Source organism: Dermacentor andersoni, chromosome 2 (genome assembly GCF_023375885.2).
Source record: "Dermacentor andersoni chromosome 2, qqDerAnde1_hic_scaffold, whole genome shotgun sequence".
Lineage (NCBI taxonomy): Eukaryota > Metazoa > Arthropoda > Arachnida > Ixodida > Ixodidae > Dermacentor > Dermacentor andersoni.
In genome coordinates, this window is record NC_092815.1 from 134,437,413 (window position 1) to 134,455,848 (window position 18,436).

Here is an 18,436-nt window from a genome sequence, read left to right on the forward strand (position 1 = left end):
GCCCCATTGGCTGTTCTTTCCTCCTCCATGTTGTGCTTCACCTCATTTGACATAGGATATGCCTGCCCCTTTCCTGTCGCTTCTTTCGTAACACACAACCACCTCATCACCATATTTCTCGTTGAGGGCCTAATGCGCTCATTTTTTGATGAGACGCTCATGGTGTGGCCTATGGCCACTCCACTGGGTTGACCAATGTAAGCTATATGTTGCGATACCACCTGACCATTGCCTCCACTTTTCATGCTGTAATGAGAAAGTCTGTTCGACATTCCCGAAGCTGAGCTCTACTTTGCACATGTTTTCAACTGTTCATAAGTACTACGGTATTAGTCAAACTTCATTGTATTAAAGTGGCATCTTACATAAAAGTAACATCATTAACCAATATTTGTTATAAGCATATATTCGTTACACACTGATATTGGCTAGCTACATTTTAGATCTACTCTATAATATTTGAATATTCGTTATACCCATGTTTGTTATGTTGAAGTTCTGCTGTACTTGTTACACACTAATGTCGGTGAGAAATATTTTAGATTTACTTTGTTATAGCCAAAAGTTCATTATATCCATGTTGTATTAATAATCTCTTGTGCACTAAAACAATCGGTACTGCGTATGATAATTATGAAGTGAGCAACTGTCTAAGGAATAAGAAAGAAAAAAACAAATAATGCAAAAATGGTGTCTGTAATTTGTCAAAGGTGGCACTCTACAAGGTGCATACTGCCAGACTCGTGTGCAGGTGGTATGCAGCACGAACACACTCCATATTTCTGATTTTGCTCATTTTTAGCTAGTCCTTAAGACCTGGCGTTGAGCTGCAGTATTTGTCTCACAGGACAGTGAAAGCTTGCATTAAGAAGCCCAAGGTTAACAACAAATTGAAATCGGTGCTCTCCACAAAGGCGTCTCCCAAGGCAGCGATGTGCCTTTGGAAGTTTAAACCACTTCAGTTACAGTTCTTTATACTGCATAGGTTTACTTTCTTTCTTCAGCAGAATATTTAGCTAGCTCTTGAGTGGCCCTTGTGCAGAGAAAACGTGAAATCACCAATCTAGAAATTAGGTTTGCTGTTCACCACTTACCCAGATAAATTTAATCTACAGGAATTCTGAGTCTGGTGGCATACCGTGTTCAGTCTTTCAATTCAGCAATTGCTGGTTTCCTGGTGCCTTTTAGAAAGAGCTTGAGGCATAGAGAACGCTAGAAAATTACCTATGAGGTGTGATCAACGTGTGAGATTGGAATGATTGCACAGTGGCCAAACCGGTGAACAGGTTGCACTGTGGCAGCTTTTTGCCATTTCAACTCTATAACAGCCTGTAAGCAAGCTACAGCCACTAAAGTAAATAGGTGCAGTGACCAGTCTGTAATTTTTGAGGCAGTAAAAATGAGTGACATGGAAGAACAATGCATGTGCGTGACATTGTGCCTTAAGCTTGGGAGAGCTGCAAATGAAATGCAGAAAATGCTTCAGCGAGCCTCCTAGGACAATTGTACGAGTCGATCACATTGCTTTGAGTGGTACAGTTATTTAAAAGCGAGAAGGGTGTCGACTTATGAAGATTTCCAATGTTGACGAGCTCCCATGTCAACAGGCGATTTTCACATCAAAGAAGTTCGTGAATTGCTTCTACAAAACAGCTGTTTGATACAAGAGATATTGCTGAAGATGTAGGCATCTGCTTCAGATTGTGCCAAGTAATTCTGACTGAAAAACTGAACATGCATCTCACTGCTATGAAATTTGTGCACCGTGTGTTGACAGAGGACCAAAAGGTGAACCATGTTAACATCAGTCAAGAACTGCTTGATTGTGCCAGTGCTGATGAAAGATTTTCAAAAATTATTGTAACAAGGGATGAAATCTGGGTGCATCGGTATGACGTTGATACCAAGGGTCAGTCATCACAGTGGGTGGGGTCAAAGAAAGCTTGAATGAGTCAATTGATCATGAAGGCGATGTCGGTGGTTTCCTTTGACTGGCAAGGCATACTTTATTACAAATACATTCCACGTGGACTGACAGTAAGCAAGGAGTTCAGTGTGGCAGTTGTGGAGTGTTTAAGGGCCGCCGTATGCCATAAGAGTCCTCATCTTTGGGCGAACAGAGTTGAGGAGACAAAGCACCAGTTCACTTATCATTCCTTGTGCATGAGTTTCTGGCAAAAAAATGAAAGAACCATTGTACCAGAGCCACCCTACTCTCTAGATATGGCTCCAGCATATTTTTTTTTATTTCCTAAGTTGAGGTCCTTATTTGAAAAGCTCAAAAAAATTCGCAGAAGGAGTTGTTTGCTATTCCTAAAGAAGCATTCCAAAAGGCTTTCCAAAGTTGAAAGAAGCTGTGGGAGTGTTGTTGCTAGCAAGGGAACAACTTCAATGGCAACAAATTATTGCAACTGCCCAGTCTTTTTCTTTCTTTTTACTTACACCTCATATGTCAAAATTATGTGCACATATATGCACTGTACTGTCACTTTTATGCACGTGAGATACAGGCACACCATAATATAACAAACGCAAATATAACAAGTTATTGGATACAACACGATAGATATGAAATATTTTTCGCTGATATCGGCATGTGACGAATGTACGCTTATAATAAATGTCGGATATATTGAAGGTGTTTTTCGTGTGGAATGCAAGTTTGTTACAACAAGGTTAGATGGTGTTACATTTTCATGCGTGACCCTAGGGCCCCTTCTGTGAGGTGGTGGGCTCTCCTGTCACATTACACAATGATTGTTCTTTCGATTAAATCCAGGACCATGAGGACATTGAGGACTTCATTGAACAACTCCTGCAGGAACGAGATCAGCTCAGGTAGGCAAATTATACAGTGTTTCGTTAAAAACAAATTGCATTCATGCATTGATTGTATTTTGTACTACTAGTATAAATATTTGGGAATGCAGTGTAGGTCTCTTCTCACAAAGGGACTTGCCAGGTAGCAATATGTAGATAGACTTTTTTTTTACAAAACTTCAGTGGTTGGCTGGACTGTGGCAGCATGCGCTGGTATAAATGAAGAGAGTTTAGGCCTCCACACACTCTGCCGCAGTGTAAAACTGGAATTTCTTGCTTCCTCATTTTTATAATATTGTTAGTTTATACATTTCTCTACAAACACTGTACTTGCATAAGCATGGCTTCTGTCAGCAGTGCTTGCTTTTGAGCACAAATGTACTAGCAATATAAGTACTGCCTTCTTGGGATCAATATGCTACTTTCATTTTAGCCCTCTGTGCAACAAACATAGTGTACTATACAAGGCAGCCTCGAATAAAATGTAAAGTCTAGCTGCCAGTCTTGGTTATTGCCAGTCGATTAAAATAGGGGTGAGGGGGGGACTACCAGAACTCTCCGCAGTAGGGATAGCATAGTAAAACTCGACATGTTGATCTGGCAATTAATTGCCAGCAGATACTGTCAAAATCTGGGATGTCATCGGGATCAGACACAGGCATTTCAAGGTGTCAAGGCCGCAGGCCTTTCATTACTGCATACTTTCTGGATTACCAAGCCTTTGCTTATTATAAGTCTCACATATTGGCAATGTACAAGTGCAATCTATCAGTCCAACTGAACATTTATCTTTAGTTACACTTTAAAGGGACACTAAACTCAAGCATTTATTCAACCTAGACATTTTCTGTGCTTCCGTGCAGCGTCCATTGGTTCGCGGCCGCAGTAAAGTAAAAGCGCTGCTTTCCGCTGGGCTTCCTGACGTCTGTCTCTGAGAGCTTTAGCAGCCGTCTAGCTTGAAAATCACAGCTCTGCTGAGTGCCAAGTCCAAGTGGGCTCATGTCAGTGTACTCGTCCATCAGCCATTATAAAGGGCCAGGCATCAAAGCGCATCATCGTCATTACTTGAGCCCACAACCTTTGGTGTCCCTTTAAACCTTTCAATAAACATGAACTGTGCATTGTAGTGCTTTGCATTGACCCATTTGAAAAATTATGGTTGCGTGGTTGCATTTGTTTCTGCTTCTTCTTTCTCCCGTACACTACTTAAACAGGAAAACCACCAAGTCTCTGTTTAACCCCAACTTCGGAAGCATCTTCCGCACGCATCACAATCCGACATACTTCTCCCGCCGTCTGTTCCGCTACTCAGACATCTACATGTCGCATGTCACCAACCTGCTCAACTACTCGCTGCGACATACCTTCTACCCGCGTCGTGGAGCACTCCCCCATGAATGCCACACCCCACACAGCTAAGTTCCTTGTCATTGAGCTTCCTTTGGTTGAATGGTGGAGTGGTATGCCACTTAGTTCACTAGGCGCTGGCTGCATTTTTTCTATACGGCAAAATTACCATGCATATAGAGCGTGGTTGGCCCTATGCGGTGAACTGCACTTTACTCTGACAGGCAAAGGGTGCAAGGCCAAATGAAATAGCAGATGAAGCTTCCTGACCTTCAACATCAAAGTATTCCAGGGTATGAAGTAGGTAATGCATAAGCTAAGTGGACAAACATCTGGTTTGAACTTTGATGGAACAGCAAAACAGAGAATGTGTATTTGATGAGTAAGGAAATGAGAGATATAGCAGAAGCGGAGAGAACAATGCTCATGAGGAGGAGTAGTGGAGGCTGAACTGCTTTAGCATCATGGCAGATAAGGAGAAAGATTTCAGAGAAGTGTTCCTTTATGGTGTTGTTCATTGACATTGCATTAGGGAGGTGATGTCCTCGAGTGCGCTTAGTACATTTCTGATGAAGAGAGAATCGTGGGATGTTAACTTCCTTTAAAAAATGGCAGTGCTGCTGCCTGTAATGGCCTTGATATGTTATGTTGTGTAGTTGTGATGTGATTGAAATGCTGATTGATGTCGGCTGACTTTTAATTCAGCTAATATTATGGCTAAACCGCATTGAAATATGTAGTCAGGTTGTTTCCTTAAGGATATCACACTAGCCACGAAGACGGTTAGCATTCCCAGTAACGTCCTTTTTCCTAGCAGTATAAGCAGGCACATTTGGGATTTAAAATGTCAGAACAAATCATGGACACACCAGCAATGGTTTCACACAATGAAAAGCTAATAGCAGCTCTAAAGGAATTGCAGCGAACTGCTATGGTTACACATGTTGGGTGGCATGCATTGCTTAGCAAAATAGACAACAGTGTTGAGACTGGGTGTGTTCCAAAAAGTCGCCTTGGCATGTTGTGTGTACAAAGCAAGATGTGATAGATAAAGCCATTTTGATGTCATAATATCATTCTTAGAGCACCATGTCATACTCTCTTGTTATGAACTCTGTCACACTATAGTACCACATCCGAGTTCATTTTTTAAAGAATCCTTTTAAGCTCAGAACAGATATCTCACACCCATAGTACATGTTTAGTGTGTCACTTTTTTGGGTGATTACCAATGGCCAGGAGGCAGTGTCAAAAACAGTTAGTCTGCTTGAGAGAATTGCAGTGTTGGCAGGACTTGCGTGATTCTACTTTTTATTGTTCGTAATATCATTGCTCTTGCAAGGTCACCTATTGCATTACTAAATTAGTCAGCAAAGTTAAAATTAAGGAGAGAGAAAGAGACATTTTTTGGTTCTTGCAGCTGCCCCAGAATGATTTGAACTCTGCGTCATTGCTTTTATTTTTTTTTTTCTCAATTTTGACAAATGCTCATTTTAATGCTGTAATATTTACCCCTTTCACCATGCAGGTTATTGTTTAACTCTGTTAGTAATACCATTATCTGATGGGTGTCATTAGCAACGTATGAAGCAACTGAATGCTGCAGATATCATTTAGACACGTTGATCACTTTTTCCCCTTGTCTGACCATTTATTGCACTAACATCATGGCATGTGCATCTTTAATTGTGCATTTGGGTCTTGTTGAAGAGGAACAAACTCAGGTATTGGGAAGGAGTCAACCACTCAAGGGAGATTATCACTCCAGTGACAGTCCTGCTTGTTTATGTACTTACTATTTAACACTTATTTGGCAATGGAATGTGTGCAATGGAATATGTGTGCATTGGTTGTGCGTCTGCCTTTATCTAATGATGCGTGACTGCTTAACTGGAAGTTCTGTGGAATTCTAATTTGAGACTCATTTCCCTCTTTACTGTTAGGCTGCTTCTGGTTTTTAACAGCACTACAAGAGCTATATGTAACTCACGTATGTAATAATTTAAGATCCAACCTCCTGTGTTACGAGATATAGCGAGCTACTGAGCAGTCATATATTACGAGTTGCTATTCTTTCTGTTAGCATTTCACCTTTTTGGTGTGTATATTAGCACGGTGAAAAACTATTCCAAGCATAGTTTACTGTAGAAATCAGTCTTATTCACCTGAGATGAAGCCTCTGCTATTAGCAGTGTGGTTCCCTGAGGATTTCTTGATTGTGGGACAGCATCAAAAAACACTGTTCCTTTGCACTCAGCGCACCAGCCGGTACAGCATTTTACTAGCTATGGCAGTTGAATAGTAAGAGTTTGTTCTGGTAGCTGCCAACACAAACAGCTTATTTTCCACAAGCTCGAGCAATTGCCTTACCACCTCCTTCTGTGTTTGTTCTCCTGCTTGAATCCTCGCGCAAGATATTTTGTTTAAATGCTTCTGCCAGTCCTAAATAGAGGCTGATTGTCAACCATACTAATAAAAGTAAAGAGCTTAATGGCCACACTATTGTTACCAGCTCATGTTTTATAAACACCTCAGCAGTGTTGGCAGGGGCTGGTGAATTGATGTGAGAAAAATGCAGCCAGCGAAGGGGAATTGAGTACAGCCGGTGAATGATTGCGCGGTCAGTGAACTTGTGCTGTGCACTGGTAATGGAAGAAAAAAGTTGTTCGAGAGTGTGTGTGTGTGTGTGTGTGTCAAATGACACATAAACGTGCAGCTTACAGAAGCATTAGAAATGTTTTTTCTCTTTGTCAGTGTAAGAAAAAGTGGTTTTGTGTTGTGGAATGAAAAGAAGTGTCGTTCAGTGCATATTAGCTGTAGTTTTTTGTTGTGGTTAATGAAGTGTGGTTGCCAACTTTTACAATACTAAAAGTCAATTGTACTGTTGCTGTCGCCTTGAAGTTATATACATATATATATTTTTTTCTGTGTATTTTTATTAGCCTATACTTTACAATGCATGCATATTTGTATAGTTTTCTGCAAGTCTTCTTGTGGTTGTGTATAGCGAATTTTCGCAAGGACATTTCTACATCTGTAATCTCATTGAGTTATACGCATCCGTTCATGAAACTGCACTGGAGTATTTCTTTTTTTACTTTGACACAGCCTTTCCTTCATAAATTAAGCAGTCTTTCATCATTGAAAGAATAGCAACAGGTTGCTTTGCTCTATGCTATTGAGTGCTGAGTTATTTTAACAAATATTTCTGGAGCCACATTGTGTTTAAGTATGATCAGTCATTGATGTTCATAAATGTGTAATGATTGATACAATGTTGCTGCACTTATTTGAATTGTTTAGCGATTTGTGCTTGTCTTTACACATTGTTTTGCCCTTTTGATCCGCTTTTGGCATTGGGGGCGCAAGTTTTGCTTTCCTTTTTCTAGTTGTCTTTACAGCAGAGTTTGTATGGCTGTGTAAGCTAATGAATTGTTGCACTAGAATCAAGTGGTGCTGTCAAGAGCCTGGCATAAGAAGGAAAAGCACACACAGCTGGAGCAGGTGCGTTTGTATATCTTACGTGTTGTGGCACATGCAGTGTTTCATTCTATGGCCTGTTCCTACGAACTGCTGTTGCTGCGAGCTGATCGACTTCTGCCGAGTGTTTAGATATGCAAATGCTGGAGGGCTTTCACTGTACAGATTGTTCAATTCTGTATCTGTTGAAATTAGTGTTTCCGGTGTGTGTTCTTGTCTATTGCCTTCTGCAGGATAACAAATATCAGTCCATTAGGAACTCGTCAGTCCTGCACAAGTATTTTCGTCGTATTGGTGTGCACTTTGTGCAGCATGATTGATCTGTCAGCTCACATAACACAGTATTTGTAGCTCAAAAGTTGACGTATTCTAGTTGGCTTAGGTCACTTTTCAGGACTTTTTCCATTAGTTAGGATAAGGCATAGTGCCATAGAGGACAGCCAAATCTGATGCACGAGGGATTCAGTGTTCTTTGCACAAGTAAATCGGTCATTGTACTGCTGCCCTTTATGCAAGTTCGCTTAACTATCTTGAAGAAGGATCGTGTATCATTTGGCCGCATTCTGGTGCAGTTAAGACGAGCACTTCAGTCAACATTGTAAGCATGTGCGTAATGAACAATGTGTGCCCGTTGCCGTCTGTTTTATTCGTTAGAATCACTGTTGCCTGCTACTCATTTCCTGGAGTTTACTGACACGTCTTTTGATCATGCTGTGTTTATTCATTGCAAACTTTGTTAGCTTTTTTTGTCTACGAGAGTGAAAAATTACTGTTCAATGAAATAAAATCTGTAATCTACGAACAAGAGAATGCACATATTCTTATGTACATATTGTGACATTGAGCTTAGCTTTTCATGCTTGCTTCCTCTATGTATATACATATGGAGTATGTGGAAATACAAGAAATTTTCTGAGGTATAATGTGAAGTGCTTGCACTTTAGTGCACATAGCAAGCATATTTGCCTAATGAACAACATATATTATCTCTGAGTAGCGTTTTGACGACAGTAAATCTTTGCAGGTAGTTGTGAATAAACAATGGTTGGAAATTGTTATGCACAAACTTTAATTTGATGAACTTTGCTGGGATGGCACTTTTAAATGAACAAGCTGAGCACTTGGGTTCCTCAAACATTTTTGCAGTTATATACCTTATTGATTAGTTAAGTAAATTACAATTTTATCTAATTAATTTTTATTCAGTAATTCATGCAAAATACAAAACAAAGTAGTAATGATTAGCATGAACAACGTCCTTCAACATACGGTGATCGCCGTTCGCGTAAACCCCTCCGTTATATATATATATATATATATATATATATATATATATATATATATAGTCACGGAAAGACAATGGACGATGTACCCGGCGTCGGCGAGGCAGACAGTTGTACAAGATAGCGTGCAAGAATTCAAGCCGGCGTCCTCAGCTTCTACTCCTTCTACTTCAGCGCCCGTCTCTTGCTGAGCGCGTGTTCCAGTCCCAACTTCTTTCTCAGCGCTGACTCGTGAGACCTAGCGGCAATATATATATATATATATATATATATATATATATATATATATATATATATATATATATATATATATATATATATATATATATTGTGGTTGGGACAGCTGGTTTAGGCGGCATGCAAAACAAGGCGACGTGAAAAACTTGTAGACGCGCTTCTCCGCACACCTATTGTGACTTGACCAAGATGGCTGTCCTCCACGCGCTTGAATCGTGATAAAGGTGGTCAACATGCGGGCTGGTGACGGCACTCCTGCCGCCCAGTTTCCCGCACCGTCCTAGCTTTCAGAACGCTCCTGTCTCAGCTTTAACAGTGCTGCTCGCAGGAACGCGACCATGGTAATTAGGAAGAGTTAAATAAGTGGGAAAGACTACTTACGGAACTTTGCATATCTTTAATTGATTTAGGCATAACAACGCTATAAAGAAAAGCAAACCTTTCGCGCACTTATCGTCGATACGGTGAACTTTTCTTTTTTTTTTTACTGGCGCTATGTCAGCCATATTTGTGGGACAAGCTGGAGGGAACAGCCATTTGTAACTTTTCTGGTGACTATTCATGCATGAACCTCGACACGGTTTCGTCTGTGCGTATCTGATGTACACCCTGAAAGCTGGCTTCACGGTTGAAAGAGTCCTTCTGTGGAAAAGCCCGCCTTCTGTAAGGCGGGCTTTTCGATAGGCGGCATAGTTCCACCCGGCGAACATGAACCCTTTCAAATACTCGGTGGCTCAGTAGCAGACTTGTACAATCGTGATCAAAAGTTCGGGGACCAAAGGTTCCGCGAGTTTCTTTCTTTTTCTTTTTTCGCGGCCTGGGCATTTCGGCTGAAAACAAAAGCGCACAAGTACGCGCGTGTGTTTGATCAGTACAATGTACTAAACCAATTCCAGGCCGCGGAGCTGCGCTTGTATATATATATATATATATATATATATATATATATATATATATATATATATATATATATATATATATATATATATATATATATATATATATATATATATATATGGTGCCGTGGTCCTCAAACTTTCGATCGCGACTACATATCTTAAGTACTCTACGCCAGTTGCTCTATCTTAAATACTTTTTGGAGTATTTTGGCATATTGAAAATACATTGAGAGAGGAGTATTTGGGATGTAGCCTATATACATTTCGGAGTGTCTTGTACTCGTTATCTCAAATAACCTAGATCGAAAAGTCAACCCCTTTAGCTAGAGAGCACAAGAACAACCTACCTGGCCGCTACGGGCACAATACCGTATAGACTCGTGTAGATGACTATCGCCATCTAGTAGCGGCACGCGGAAGTACACCGCGCGAAAATTCGCCGATGCCCGCGTGCGGCGCGCATCAAAGAATGAAACGATGTAGCAGAAAGGGTGCAACGTCACTGGCGGTGGCGGCAGATTGAGCGGCGGTTTCATCACACCGTGTAAGGTGATCAACTGCGGCAATAACCCATCGTTTTCCAGCGGGTGTTAGTGGGCCGATAAACTGCGGGCCGGATGAGGCGGGGATTTGCGGCGACACGGCCTCAAACGTGGATACGGAGGCAGTGTCGGCTTGCAGTGAAGAGCGTGACAGAGCGTCTGCGTCAGTGTGCTCGCGGCCTGAGCGGTAGGCTATGTATATTTCATAGTCATGAATGCGAAGAGCCCTGCGGGCAAGGCGTCCAGACGGGCTCTTAGGGTAACCAAGAAAGGGCATGGTGGTCAGTTACCACGTTGAAAAGCCGGCCGTTTAAATAAGGACGAAACTTTCCAATGTCCAGACGATGGCCAGACATCCTTTTTCTGTGACGCTATAATTGCGTTCCGCTTTGGTCGGTGCACGACTGGCGTAAGCAACGACGTACTCGGAGTAACCAGGCTTGCACTGCGCATGCACGGACAGCGCCAAGGCCAATACCGCCGGCATTGGTGTGCTCTTCAATCGGGGTGGCGGGGTCGTATAGTGTCGCAGTATAGGCGGAGACGTGAGGAGAGGTCGTAAGGTCACGAATGCGGTGTCAAACGCGATGTCGCATGCAGGAGACTAGGATGATAGGTTGTCGGCGGCATTTAAATAGTTGTGTCAGAGGTCATATAATCGAGGCAAAATTGCGAACGAAGCGTCTGAAGTAAGAACAGAGGCCGATGAAGACGCGAAGATATTCGAGTGTCTTAGGTTTTGGAAACTCTGCCACAACGCGAAATTTTGATGGGTCGGGACAGATTACTTCTTGGGATACGACGTGACCTAGAATCACGAGTTTGCGCGCGGTGAACTGGCACTTTTTCAGGTTCAGTTGCAGACCATGTGTTGGTCAAGGACGTCAACACTTGCCTATAAGGTGGAGAAGATGCGTGTTGAAATCGGGGGCGAACACAACGATGTGGTCGAGGTAGCGTAAACACGTGCTCCATTTTAGGTCACGCAAAATATTGTCGATCATCCGTTCAAACGTTGCAGGCGCATTGCTTCGTCCAAATGGAATCACGTTAAATTTGTATAAACCGTCTGGAGTAATGAGTGTTGCTTTAGGGCGATCAACTGCCGACATAGGGAGCTGCCAGTAGCCCGAGCGTAAATTCGACGAAGGGACTAATTCAGCGCCTTGCAAGCTGTCCAGAGCGTCGTCTATGCGTTGTAGAGGGCACACGTCTTTTCGTGTTCTTCTTAAGACTGCGATAATCAACGCAGCGCTTGTCGTACACGCGCTCACTGATGACCTGACGCTCTTCGGCTGCGACGCAGTACGGGCGCTGCTGCAATGGGCGTTGGATACAATAGAGACGTTTAGCGTGTCCGGTATTCGGGCAAGCGCGGGCGGTTTTCCGGTTTAGCGGGGGCGTCAACGTGAGCGGCCAGGTTGGTGGCGCCAGCTGGTGGCGCAAAGCTCAACCACACAAACACAGAGCTAATTACTATATTCTGCTTAGCTGCTGGCGTAAATTTTCGACAGTGGCGTAATCGTGTTCACAATTACGCCGCTGCCAAAAATTTGCACGAGTGGCGAAGCAGGATATGGTGAGTTACTGCAGTTTTAGCTATGGGTTTGTCTGGTTGAGCTCTACAACACCAGGCGGCTTCACCGCTCACGTTTACGCCCCGACCATCCGGTAATCCGCCCAAACCGCTCCCGTTTACCGGAATAGCGTACAAGCTAAAAGTCTCTAATGTCGATGTGTTGGCTGAGGGTCGATGTGCGGCCCAGATTAGGCTGAGCGACGTCACCAGAAGAACGAAACTGGGCAAGCAGGTAACGAAGCTAGGAGCATTGCAAGGAAGTAAGGTCATCGGCGATGAAAGGAGTGAATGCGTCAGGTGATGGAGGAGCAGAAGTGGGAAGTGCACAAAAGTCAGTGAGCTCTGCATTCGAAGCATCCGGTACGTCGATAACAATCATGTCATGAAGGAGCTGAACACGTCCAAGTGCTTCGCCGCAGGAGCCTTCAGTGTTGTTGGAAGCGGATTGCAGGGCTTAAACCGCCTGAAATGCCAAGCGTGGTGAAAGGAAACGGAGTATCTTTGCGCGTTATAAAGAGTTCCGAAAGAGTGAAGAGGACACAGCCTTCAAAGACAGCGCCACAGAAAAAAAGAATATCTTCCCGCGAGTACGGCGGTATTATGATGTTTTCCCGAAGGACCAGCTTAGCGGGAAGAGAAGTGCCGCCGGCGAGAGACTCGTCACACAGAGGCGATAATGCGACTTCAGCACGCGCACAGTTGGTGGCGTTATTTCGCGAGAGAAAGTCCCAACCAAGTATAACGTTGCGAGAGCAGGACGGCAGAACCACAAGCTCGACAGAACGCCTCGAATAACAACTCTTGCTGTGCGGAGAGAAAACCCAGAGAAAGTGGCGTCGTAACTTTTCGTAGAGCGCGAGAGAGGCGTTCGTTTAGTACAGACACGGCAGCTCCAGTATCAGCGCAACGGTAGGGACGCCGTCAACAGTAAGGTCGACAACGTACGAAACCGACAATGGAGGACTTGTACAGATTGATGACGACGCAGTTCCTGCCTCCCGAACTGCAGCGCTTAGTTTTCCTCTTGCGTGGGTGAAAGGCGCCGACACATGGGAGACAACGAGCGCCGACGCGTGGAAGTTAAGCGACGTGCAATTAACGGGCGCTCGGCTGGTGGCCTGCTCGAAAGCGTCGTGTAAAGGTTGCACGTCGTCGTAGGGAAGTGTCTGCACAAAGCCATTAGAGTGCAGCATGCGGCGGCAGCAGAGTGGTGCAGTATGTCCGCAGGCATAACATATGGGCCTGTTGTCTTGCGTGCGCCAAGGAACTACAAAGGCGGGAGCATTAACGGGATGACAAACGGGTGGCATGTGGCCGTAGATGTGACGCAACGAGTGGCTGGCGAGGAGGCTGCGTGGCGACGGATGAGTAAGTGAGGGGAATGGCGACAGGATATTGCTGATGGTGCATTGGTGAAGCCTCAGCAACTTGCTCTTGAATAACCCGCCGTAGCGTTGGGGCGAGCTGTGTAGGAGGCGGCTGCGGCAGCGGCTGCTGTTGGGGCAGCTCAGCGAAGAGTAGTTGAGAAAGCTGACGTGCAACTCTCTCCCGCGCGAATGCTTGGATTTGTTTGAGCAGGGGTTTGAGCAGGAACAGCTGGATGGCCGAGTGGCTCTCGCTCGTGCCAATCATTGGCGATCCGGCTGGCTCGGTGGTTGCACTGCAGGCATCGAATAGACGATCTGGCTCGTCTTGTCCGTGTGTTCTTATCCTTCATTACACACCAAACGGTCAGCTCCACCGCGGCGCGTACAAGCGGATTTGTTTTATGAAAGGATTAAGCTACCCCGTAGTTCTGTACGCCCCCCGCCCCCCTTTCTTTAACTGTCGCTTAGGTTTTCTTTCCTCGTTGTCGCTTCGCGACACGTGTGTACATCTTTGTAGTCCGCTGGTAGCGCAGGTGTAAGAAACTGCGGCTTCGGAGGTCCCTGCCTCGTTGTGGACAAATGGTTCGATTTATTTGATTTATCCTACATGCGTAATGGGCAAATGGTGCAGCAGACGATCCCCGGACTGTTGTATGTGGACGACATAGTGCTATTAGCGGACAATGCAACAGATTTAGAGAGACTTGCGAATATGTGTGGCAACGCAGCGACAAAGCTAGGCCTTAAGTTTAGCGCAAAGAAATCGGGAATAATGATCTTTAATGAAGGGACGAGCAATTACGCGGTGTCAATTCAACAGCAAGTCATACCCATAGTCAAGCAATCTAAATACCTCAGCGTATACGCAAACAAAGGAAAGACTTACTCAAGCACCCACCAATATAATTTGAAAATGAAGGCGAAGCGGTATGCAGCGCTATTGAAACAGAGCACTTCGAGGCCACAATAAATGTGAGGTGGTGCGGGCAATCTGAAAAGGAGTAATGGTGCCAACGTAAACGTTCGCAAATGCCATGCTGTGCTTAAAATCGGATATGCTATCGGGGTTGGCAGTTAGCCAAAGATGGGTAGGCCGGTTGACTTTGGGAGCCCACGGTAAAATCACAAAGGAGGCAATACAGGGTGACATGGGTTGGGCGCCTCTCTTGAAGTCAGATAAGCGTAGAGCAAAATTTGTTTTGAAGAAAAACTCATGAACAGAGATCAAAATGAATGGGCGGCTAAAGTGCAGAAGTATCTGTACCTAAAAAGCGCGGTCACAGAATGGAGGAAAAGGTCAAGAAAATTGGCAACAAAATGAAATTACAGGGTTTTACGTGCCGAAACCACGATCTGATTATGAGTCACGCTGTAGTGAGGGACTTCGGAAATTTTGACCACCTGGGGTTCTTTAACGTGCACCTAAATGTAAGTACGCCAGCTGGCCCATGCCGTCGTCCAACTTATCGACGCTGAGGACGTTGTTGAAGGTAGAGACTTGTTCTCATCAAGAACGAGGAATATGGGATTTATTTACAGTAGCTACATGAGAACGTTAGAGTTCATCAGTCTAACATGACTGAAAGAGTAATGCACCCCGAGGAGCCGCCAACGCCTCCTTAAGTACACTCTGTCCTCTCTAGATCCCTAGGTGAGGGAAAAACGCCCGTTCAACCTTCGACCAAGGGGAGCGTCCAAATTCATCGTCGTCGACCCGCCTTTGAGGGGGAGGGTTTACACACTCACTTCCGTACAGGTTTCATTGAACCACGGTGTAAGAAGTATACGGTGCATTGAACACACCGAGGTGAGAAGGTTTCTTGCAGACAGGGGTCTTGACCCGAGCAGACGTCTCTTGATCCAAGATCTGACCGCGCAGTCAGTGGCCGCCGCGTCTGTCCATTGACCGAAGACTTCTGGCGCCCGTGAGACCGCAGCTGCAAAATATGTATCTCTTTCCAGGAAGTCCCCCGCTCCAAGCAACCCGTGGCGGCAATGGCGAATCCATACTAACATACTTGGTCCGCCAACCGCGTTTAGTTATAGAGGCGCCGAGGGGGTGTTGATGCGGCACATCGTCGTTCCTACAAAACGAGTCGCAGCAGCAGGTGGGGAAAGTTTCCAAGGTCGCTTCTGGGAAGCTCGCCACCCTCGCAGCTGCGGCTGGCTGGCAAAATTTTGTAGGTCGGTACCTTTGCAGGCCGTTCGTAAGAATAGGCACAACTTGGCGGGTCGTGGCCTATAGTGATGATGAAGCTGCTTTACGCTGTCGCGGGGTGGTCGTCAAGCTAGCTGTCAACGCCAAATCGTCTTGTTTACAGCTTCCTTTTTTTATAATCGCTCACCCCCACCCGGCTGTATAGGGCAATATAACTATGGTGGCCCCTGTCCAGCCACCATAGTATAAACACCTTAGATGGCAGAACTGCGAGTCTCCAAACTTTGCAGGATAGTCTGGATGTCACCAACATTTACGGACGTCTCCGAAATATACGTCCGCAACTCGCCGCGTGACTAAGGTTCGAACCTCTGACTACGGGCTTTGGTTTGAGAGACTGCACTACAGAAAGCGTTGGAGAGCAGTTCATCTTGCACGCCAGTGTAGCGTTTTGTTGTATACTTCCTTTCGAACTTCACAAGAAGCGTTTCTTGGAAGTATCTTCGAAGTAACGAAATACTTTTTATCGGTGTTTGTAGTACCATGCTCAAATACATTTCTGAATTAAGTCTTTTGTACTTTACTCAAATACTTCTTTCGCGCAATACTCAGTATATTAAATACATTTCTGAAGTACCTTGCCTGCACATGTCTGCTCAGTAGAGCTGTTACGTGCTACTGCTGAGCGCGAGGTCGAGGGTTCGATCCCAGATCGCGGCTGTTGCATTTCGATGGCGGTGAAAAAGCAAAAAAAAAAAAAAAACGCTCGTTTAGTTGTATTTAAGTGCGCATTAATGAACTCCAGGCTATCAAAGCTAATCCGCAGTTTATCCGCTGCGTCGGCCCCCATTGTGCATTTAAATATATCTGGCTAGCGCAACAAAACAAGGACACAAGAAGAAACGAAGACGAAGACAAGCGCTTGTCTTCGTTTCTTCTTGCGTCATTGTCTTGTTGCGCTATCGAGTAGCTTTCAGTGATGAACGACCAACAAGCCCATATCGCCACCCTCACTGAGCAGTTTCGGGATGCTCGCACAACTCGTGGAAATCGCTCGACGAGACATACAATAGTGAACAGAAAGATTCGCTATTTTGCATTTGCGTTGTGTGAGCTATAAGCTACTCGGAATGTTGGCGCTGCGTCATTCCAGACCGCTAGCTTAGGGCCTTGAACGCCCACTGTCATCGTACTTTATGCACACCTCATAGACCTTGTGCCCACCGCGCACACAATTATTTGCGTATTCGAAGAATCTATCATATGAAAACCGTAACGTCAACCAGTGGTGAACCAGTAGTAGCGCTAATGAGAGAAATTCTAATGATAGGTTGCGGGGCTAACCCAGCAAGAGGCCGCGCAAATTGCCCCCCGCAAGTTAGCGACCCCCTCCCCCGCTCACTTTAAGCCCCGCTGTTAACCAACAAGAAACCAGAGAGAATGATCATGCAGTGTGAATATCGCGTTGGTTGGTTGATCTCTGACTACTCAGCGACTTGCGGTTTTTGTTAGTCGTCGCCTCCTGTTAAAGCATTTACCCACTGTTTGATGCCTAACACACGTATACCGCAGATTAAAAACCAACCATGCGCGAAATTCACTACACAGGTGCTGCAAATACTAAAAAAAAAAGCACACTTCGGTGCTTTTAAGTGCAACGACTTAACTTTTTGTTTCGGCTGCTTATTCCAGATTGCGCAAAGCGTCGTGACTCTTTTCGCTGCAGAGACCTCTAACAGGGTCGTGGCCGGATTTGATCCCCGGCCGCGGGGGGAGGGTCACTGCTTCCGACATAACGCAGGACCAGCGCGCCTAATTCCGTGACGTCAGGATACTTCGACCGACCCTTCTACTGCCTAGCACGGCGTGACGAAAGCGCGAACACGATAATCGTAGTTGCACGCTTGCGAGCGTCCCCGTTTGATTGTGTGCGTGGCTGTCGCTCCAAACAGCGTGACGTCAAGGCACCGAGTGCGCACAGGCCTTGTGTTGTTTAGGAGGTGCAGTGAGGGCGGGTATTCCTACGAGGGCACAGTGCTATATCACGTACCTGGGTGATGAAATTTCGAAAGTTTTTCACACTTGGCAGCATCGCTAGCACATAGCGAGCGGTCGAAGCAGGAGAACGGGAGGAACGCGATAAATATTCGTCTTCACATCTTCGGTAGTTAATCGCGAAGTAAGAGTGTCCGAGATCTGAGAGTACCCAGGTGCGGATGCTTCGCTTGACTTCGGCATGGTTGCGATCCGAGATCGGAAACTCGAACATTCCCGAGTTTCACTTGGGACAAAGCTCCGTTGCGCAACATTTTCATGAACGATGCAGCGGACGTCCTGTGTATCATTTCCTTCGCATCCCCGTGTCGGCGACGCGTGGGATGATGAATGAGAGCTTTGCAGCTCCGGAACCCCGCTACTGTGTTCCTCGTGTTCAGATGTGGCTCTGTGATGCAAAGCGTGTCGAGTACACATTTACTCTTATTCAGAACGCTGCTCGGATAAGTTGTGTGGGAAGCGAAGCTTGCTCGTGCACCTTGCGAATGCAGAAGCTGGGGAATGTCCAAGCGGGTTTGTTCCATCTTGATGATGTCGCTAGAGATTTGAGAGCCGGAAGAAGGCCAGAAGTTTGAGTTGCAGCTAAAGTGCACATAGTCGTTCTCATCTTGTCCCTATAGGTAACGACCGAAGAAGCTTCTCGTACACAAATGTGTACGATCACGCGTG

At 45.1% G+C, this 18,436-nt stretch overlaps 1 protein-coding gene across 1 annotated transcript in view; it reads left to right on the forward strand.

Moving 5' to 3' along the window:
• Window positions 1-8,570, forward strand: part of Nt5c (5' nucleotidase C) — a 47,163-nt gene extending 38,593 nt beyond the window's left edge. The window contains exons 13-14 of the mRNA XM_050187539.3: window positions 2,780-2,838; window positions 4,035-8,570. Coding sequence (XP_050043496.1) covers window positions 2,780-2,838; window positions 4,035-4,239 — 264 coding nt within the window. The 3' untranslated portion in view covers window positions 4,240-8,570. The remainder of the gene's footprint in view (window positions 1-2,779; window positions 2,839-4,034) is intronic.
• The last annotated feature ends 9,866 nt before the right edge of the window (window positions 8,571-18,436 follow it).